The sequence below is a fragment of the Marmota marmota genome, unplaced genomic scaffold, assembly GCF_001458135.2.
Source record: "Marmota marmota marmota unplaced genomic scaffold, marMar, whole genome shotgun sequence".
NCBI classification, from domain to species: Eukaryota; Metazoa; Chordata; class Mammalia; order Rodentia; family Sciuridae; genus Marmota; species Marmota marmota.
In genome coordinates, this window is record NW_026000005.1 from 43,279,204 (window position 1) to 43,287,377 (window position 8,174).

Here is an 8,174-nt window from a genome sequence, read left to right on the forward strand (position 1 = left end):
ACACAACACTTCTGGGAATACTTGAGGCATTTGAAACTTGTTACAATTCAAGGAATAATTTTATGAAAGTGGTGTATTGTCCCACATGAATGTCTGTCAGTTTCTTAATATACTTTTTTGGCATTTAGGTTAAATTGTTTTTCTGGACCTTGGTTGTAGAACAGTTTATCTTATATTTTTTTTAATTACAATCTATTTTCTCAATAAATAGACTTCTGTATGCACACACTAATCTTAAAAAGTAGCAGTTACAGAAGATATTCTTCATTCCTGCTCTTAAGGAATTAACATATTAATGGAGGTGGGGGAATAAAGCTTATTAAAGAATGAGATGATTATAGAAACAGTTTTACTAAAGAAGAAGATTTGAGATATGTGCTGAAGGATGAGTAGAGTTTTAGATGGTGATGTAGGGTGTTTTTTTATATATATATAAATTCCAATGTGAGATTGTATTTGGGGATGAGAATGTGGATTAAGAAACCTTGAGCTTTGCAAATGACTAGGTACATTGGGGGGATGGGTAGAAGGTACATGTACAGATACGAATTGGCATTTTTAGGTACCTGATCAGAGATGGCTTTACCCAAAAGAACTAACCACAGGTGGCTCATAGGCTTTAGATCTTTAATTCATGGCAGCAGTTTCCATAAGATGAAAGAGAGAAGGAATAACCTATCGGCTGTTTCAGTTGATCATACTACTGCCAGCCAGCCATTCTTTTGCCCTCTGAAATGGGACACCTAAGTTTCTGTCTCTTCCTGACCCGAAGGAGAAGTGGAGTCATATCTCCCATGTCTAGGGTGATGAGAAAACTGTAAGCACCATCACTGCCCCTGTGTCATTCACTCCAGCACAATGAGGTATCATGCATTTTACCTCTTTTAATTTCATGGCTATTAGCAGTTTGACATTCATTCGATAAGCATTGAGTCTTCACTAAATATTGGGTGCTGAAGAAACATCAAAATCTTTATAATGGCCCTACTTTGTACCAGGCACTATGTTAGGTACTAATTATACCAAGAATGAATACAAGAAACCTGTTATTGCACCCAGGGAGCTTGTGGTATTATGCAGGACTGTGAAATCTAAAAAGCAATCACAAATGAAAATGCTGTTGCAGTTGTGATAAAAGCTATAAAAGAGTAAAAGGAAGCCTACTTTTCATTAGGTGTTTAGGGATGGCCTCACAGAGAAAGTATGACTTAAGACAGGTGAGTATGGAACAGAGTATGGGGGAGAGAAGCAGCCTTACCAAGGACCCAAAGTGGGAAAGGATTGATGAGTAATGGATAAAAAGACACGGTCTCTGTTTTCTTAAATTCTGTAATAGTGGATACACAAAAACATATGTCATATGTGTCGGGTATGATGATGACTTAGAGTGAGCACTAACTTAGATTATTGGAATTCTGCACACTGGGAAGACTTCCTCAATTAGGACACATTTGAACTAGGTCTTCAGGATACACAGGCATGTGTAGGAACAGATTGTCTTCATATGGTAAATGGGTTTAAAGAAAAGCCTTATAAGTTCTTAATATTACTAATTTATTTGGAAAGCTGTAATATAGATATTGTAAGTTATTTCTAGAAACTGGAGCCCAGTGAACATAAAAAAAAATGGAGGAGTGATAGTATTCAGAAAATTGTAGTTTTAGCTTTGTCTCTTTCATAAATTTTAAATAGTAAATACATTAGTTAGTTCTCATATCTTTTAAAGAAAGACTGATTTTTTTTCTTGATAACAGGGCTATTCTCTGTTTAGTGTCCCTGCAATCTGGGAATTAGATTTAAGGACTTAAATGAATGCAGGTTACATTTTTATATATATATTATACATATTCTTTTGTTTTTCTCTTAAGTATAAAAAAATACAATAAATAGGCTGCATACTACTTTAACTTCCAAGATCATTTCTGTTCTCTTCCATCCTCCCTCCAGAACTGCTCCTCCTTCTCCACACACACACAAGAATATATAACTAGAAAATTGGAATAACACAGAAGAACAGAAAAATATAAAACAAATTGAAAGCTTCTTTCCACTTCTCCCTCAAAATCAACCAGCAATGATTTTGTCTTTCCATAAGAAGGTGTTAATGCATTTACAACATGCTTTTTATGTGAAAGGTTAGGGTTTTTTAATCACCTCAGAGATGACTTCAAAAACAACATTTTTACACTAAAATGACTTATACAGCTTTCTAAATAATGTTTCATTATTGAACTTCTAAAGGCATGTATTTTAAATATAATTCTCAAGTTATTCGGAGTATCGATACTTAATTTTATTACCATTAAACTACACAATTTGACTTCTTTGGCCAGAGACCCCACACAGACAGCCAAGAAAACCAATGACTATCTGGCTGAGCCCAAAAAGGAGCTCAAGAACTCCAACAAGAAATAGACTTAAAAATACTGAAAAGTGGAAAATCCTCTGTCTGTCTTCTTCAGAATTGGAGTTAGGTATTCTCCAGTTACTGTGCATGTTGTTGATGGCAGAGTTTGGGAAACCAGTAGGAGGCACACAAGAATCATTGAAGAACCACTGCAGATTGAAGGATTTTGGATGAAAGTCACTGAAAAACAAAAGAGATAATAAATACTCTGCCCAGAAAAAATATATAGTAAAGAGAATATGCTTTTGAAATACTGTGTCCAGAAACCATGGCTTTCTAAATATAGATCCATTAACCCGAATAGTTATAAGACTTCTGTTCCTTATATATCCCATCATGCAAAAGCATTTTTATAGAACACATACTCTCAAGATGAACCACATGAAATTGCCATTTTTCTTTGTCAGAAATGGCAGAATACCAGCCATCCGCAGTCCTACATGCCTGAGTAATTCCAGCAATTAGGAGGCTGAAACTGGAGGATCTCAAGTTCAAAGCCAGCCTCAGCAGCTTATCGACACCCTAAGCAACTTAGCAAGACCCTGATTCAAAATTTAAGATAATAATAATAAAAAGGAATAGGGGATGTAGCACATAAGTGCCCTTGGGTTCAATCCCCAGTGCCAAAAAAAAAAGAAAAAATGGCAGAACACTGTCACATGCTTTCACCTACTTATGCAGGCACTTCCACTTGCTGAAGATATGAAAACAAAAGAATTCAGGTCTTTGTGCAGAACTGCAATGTTACATCTCTCTTAAACCAGATGTATGGTTTTCACCCAGCAGACATTTCAAATACATCTAATTTGTGCTTGTTCTAAAGGCTATGGAAAATGAGAAGTTTAACCCTGACACATGTATCTCAAGGCAATTTTCTTTAGTTCTTCCTGGAGTAAGACTGAGTGTTCTTAGGGAGTCCACATTTCTGTATTCCAACAACTAATTTTTCAGCTAGGAAACAACAGTGTTTCCTGCACATGGAATATTGCTTCACAAAGCAATACCTGCTTTGTGAAGTTGTGGGCAAATGGGATCACTGGATTGTAACTGCTGGTTAGCTTTACCCTAAGGCCAACTAGATAGGTCAACTGAGTGCTGCTGTTTGCAGAGCTTAGCCTGGTACATTAGCAGGCTGTTGTCATTCACTGAGGGCTAACTGGGGTATCTGTGGTTGAGATCTCTAATCTTTCTCTTCAAATCTGTTGAGAAAATTTCTTTAGGTTTTGATTCACAATCACTATGCTATGCAAATGTTGAAAGATTTTTCCTTCTTAGATTTAGCAAGATAAGGGAAAAGGAGGAAGATGATTTTATTCATGTAACTACAAAAGTAAAATCTGGTTATTTTCCAAATTGAGCAGCCTATACAGATAGCTAAAGAATTAGATTGTTCCAACAGTTTTTACCAATTATACCTAGATTCAGATATAAACCATTTTAAAAAACTGAAATGAGCCATTTATATTGTTATTACATGACTGATTTTTATTTCCACCTGTGGTATATAATGTGTCTGTAAGAATCCATTGGCTTCTTCGTTTAGGTCATACATTATTATTTATTAGGTTTTTATTAAATTTTTAATTATAAAGAGTGTGCACCCATAGTTTCCAAATTTAATCAGTTCAGAAGTGTAGAAAGTAAACATTCCCTTTACTTCCCAGGGCATCCCATATTTCCATTCTCCAAGGATGAAAGTTAAGTTTCAAGTACATAGTACCAGAAAAAAATTTATAGACGTACACCATACACATGCAACCCCAGGATTTTAAAAGACAAGCATAAGCCATCTGAGTCAGCTAAACCTTTTAGATAAGACCATACCATAGCATTCTGAATGTAGTGATTCCTTCATATCCATGTGGGATTATACCTGTTGAGATTAAGTGCTGAGTCCCTAAGAAGGTTTGTCCCAGTTGCTACATCAAAGAAAAACATGGCACTGTTTGCACACCACACTCTAATCTAGCTGCAACTATTCAAGACAGTAAGACATTGGAAGGTTACTTACGTTAAGTTTTTTAATGAGAATTCACAAGTGGTGGTACTGTTGCTTGGAGAATTACAGATGAGCGGACCTTCAGAGAGTGCCTGGATGGAGACCAACAGGCAGTACACAGCACCAATGACTGTGATTGCATTTAAAAGTGATGAAAGAAGCATCTGAAAAATAAAGCAGAGCCATTTGCATGCATGATTACACATCCTCAGTCTGGTTCAAGTTTCCACAGCACAGTGGGGGTGCTAGTTTTGTGCTGGGGGTTGAACCCAGGGCTTTGTGTGTGCTGGGGAAGCACAGCCACTGGGGACATCTCCCAAGCCCACATAACCTTTTTAGAATCAACTGCTGTTGTTCTCTAGTCACTTTATAGTATTAGATCTTTGAAGATCACAGTTTGATTTGTTGTGAATTGTAAAAGACTTAGAGGGTGAAGTGTCTGCTTCATTTGATTATGCTCATATAAAAAACGATTGGGCTTGTCACTGTCTCTGAAAAAAATATATTTTTTCTTTTTTTGGTACTGGGAATTGAACCTAGGAGCTACATCCCCAGCCCTTTTTATTTTGAGGCAGGATCTCACTAATTTACTAAGGCTGGCCTCAAACTTGTGACCCTTGTGCTTCAGCCTCCCCAGGAGCTGGGACTAAGGTGTGTGACAACACCCCTGACTGAAAAAATCTCAACTTGTATATTCCTGAGACTTGTATATTTTGCCTGGCCACTGAGCACTGATTCCTTCTCCCTCTTTTGTGCACTTTGCACTTTGTAGAACCTCAACTAGATGTTAACTACCCACACTTTGGCTCCTAAGTCTTTAATTCAGATTTGACCCTATTGCTCTCTGTGACAGTGGCGAGCATCCTGCAGCGAGCAGCTGAGGAATGTTGGAGCAGGACTTTCAGCTCAGTACCACTGACTGGCATCCCTGGTCTCCACCCACTAGAAGCTAGTATCACTCCTCTCCTGCAGCCCCAGTGTGTCAACCAGAGACAGCTCCAGACATGCCAGATATCCCATTGGGGTGGGAGTGGGGAGTTAAAGTTGCCTACGGTTGAGAACTACTGTATTGGAGGAAAAAACTATAAATGTCTTTCATTTCATGAGTCAGCAACGAAAACAGCATGGAATTTGGCATAGGAGAGAAAAGTTTGTGTTTTTTAACAAAAACAAACTGTTGTTTCAAAGAAGTTGTGACGATTGTGATAAATTCCAAAATCAGTAGAAATGAAGTAAGAGAATACTTCCCTTCCCCTTTGAAGGAAGAATGTTGTGGCTCCCAGAGCCCTGGTGGACGTGCTCTTCAGACCTCCTTCAGTAAGTGGGCAGAGTCCACTGGCTGCCTATACAGTCATGTCGGGGACATTTGATCTTACATATATTAACTACCTTACTTACTCCTTGAACAATCCCAGGAGATAGATACTATTATTATTTCCATTTATGGAAGAGGTAGCCACAGCTCAGGGAGATAGACAGATCCCCAGGTCTCAGCTGGGAAATGTTGGTGCTGGGGCTTTAGTATCTACACTCCACTGCTGCCAACTAAATTCAAATCCTGGTTCTTCCTCACTACTGTGACTTCTGCCAGTTAAATTTACTAATCAGAAAATGTTGCTATGTGCCAGGAACCATGGTGCACGCCTGTAATCTCAGCTACTTGGGAAGCTGAGGCAGGAAGATCTCAAGTTCAAGACCAGCCTGAGCAGCTTAGCAAAATCCAGTCTCAAAATAAAAAGGGCTGGAGGTGTACTCAGTGGTTGAGCACCTCTGGGTTCAATCCCTAGTACCAAAACAACAATAACAACAACAAAAAAAATTTTTGTTTATTTTCTGGTCATCTATTTCTGATTCATCACTTGAAAAGAGTCTGTCTACAGAAAGTGATTCCAAGCTTCTGTATTTGCCTTAGAGTGGGGATTTATTTAAGTGATTTAGCAAAGCTATTTCATATTCAGAAACAAAAACTGGAAGGGAGGAAGGAAGCAAGGAACAGTTAAAATAGGAACAAGCCTGGGTAACTCCGTTCCTGCCCTCCCAAGATCAGACCTTTGTTGCTTTTATGATGCTTTGGTCTTACTAGACTTAGAAGATACCAGGTGTGACTTAAACGCCAGTCCTCATCTGCCTGCCAACAAGTGAAAAAAGTTGCTAAGAAGGTTTTAAGACATTAACCAGTTAAATAATACAACAATATAAACTGGCAATTATGGTTTAAATAACTAACATGAATATCCACAGAGCATTACCAATATTAGTCCCAGTAGAGTACCCCAGTGGCACTCCAGGAGCCCCTACAGATCCTCAGCATGGAATTAATTGGGAATCTTGGTGAAGCATGACTGAATTATTTTCAAGGTGACTGTCAAAAGCAAAGCCTGAGTTAAGCCCAACACCTTTGTGAAAAGTGGTTTGGTTATTCCCACCTCACCATAATCTACAAGGAGAGAGAACTTGAGTGATCTTTGAAATGATGATTACTTGCTCATGAAGTGATGCAAAGTCAAACTCCAAATTATTAAATATTATGAAGAAAAAGGACAGGCAGGAGAAACTGAAGACTTTTATTGAATACCTACAATGTATCAAAAAGAGACTAGAAATACTGTAATTAAAGTAATTCTTATAATCCTAGAGAAAGAGCAAATGCCAGAAGCAGACAATTTTTAAAAAAATATATGAGTACATTTATGGATATAAATATTCTCTTTGAAACAGAGGTTCTCATCCCAGTAGCACATTAGAATCACCTTGGGAGCTTTTGAAAAATACTGATGCAGAATCTCCCAGGGCCACCTAGGAATCGGTAATTTTGTCCATCTCCCTAGCTGGTATAAATGTTCTCATCTGACTGGGAATCATTGCTTTAAAACCTCCTTTAAATATGCCAAGCTTGGCCTGGCATCTTTACTTCAACGGCTTGTTATTGATCTATCCTTTTAAAGAAACAGGAGAGCCCTTGGTGTCACTTGGTAGCAACATTCATGGCATAAACAATGTATAAAAACTGAATGTTAAATTGTGCTCTATATGTGTAATATGAATTGTAATACATTCTGTTGTCATATATAACAAGTTAAAATTTAAAAAAATTAAATGATCCAAATGTGCTATTAAACCTCAGCATAGTCAAAACAAAAAAAAACTGAATGTTGGAGTTTGGTAGATTTTGAAAAACCCACTTACTGTTCACTGTTTGGTTGGTTTTTGTTGTTGTTGTTTTGTTTTGTTGTTTTGTTTTGTTTTGCTTTTTCCAGTGCTGGAGATTAACCCCAGGGCTTTGTGCATGTTAGGCAAGTGCTCTACAACTAGACTTCAGCCCCAAATTTTTGCTTTTTCTGAGCATCAATTTCTTGATCAATAAATCCCAGATCTTTCTATTTCCCACTTAAGAGTTTTGAGAAGATTAAATAATACTGATAGCATATTTGAAAGTGTTCTGAGCAGAGTGATACTCAGGTTAATGAATATGAATTTACTTTTAACTTAGTTCCAACTTTATACAGAGTAGGTATTAAATGTTTGAAAAAAATAACTGCCATTTCCTTTTATTTAATTGAATAGGGACAATTATCATTTGGATCTTGGCAAAGCAATCTTTCTTATGCATGAGAGAATTGAGAATACATTTTTCTCTAAGTATTTTATACATACAACAAAGCCTAATGCTTGTTTGAGTATTGTGAGATTCTTCACAGCTCTGAATTGAATATGACTTATAAGTCTCTCTCTCTCTCTCTTTTTTTTTTTTTTTTTTTTTTTTTTTTT

General features: G+C 37.1%; 1 protein-coding gene across 1 annotated transcript in view; it reads right to left on the reverse strand.

The window, feature by feature from the left end:
• Positions 1-2,278: 2,278 nt before the first annotated feature.
• Tm4sf20 (transmembrane 4 L six family member 20) overlaps positions 2,279-8,174 on the reverse strand; it is a 13,155-nt gene continuing 7,259 nt past the window's right edge. The window contains exons 3-4 of the mRNA XM_015481479.2: positions 4,419-4,570; positions 2,279-2,587 (exon numbers count right to left, since the gene is read on the reverse strand). Coding sequence (XP_015336965.1) covers positions 2,308-2,587; positions 4,419-4,570 — 432 coding nt within the window. The 3' untranslated portion in view covers positions 2,279-2,307. The remainder of the gene's footprint in view (positions 2,588-4,418; positions 4,571-8,174) is intronic.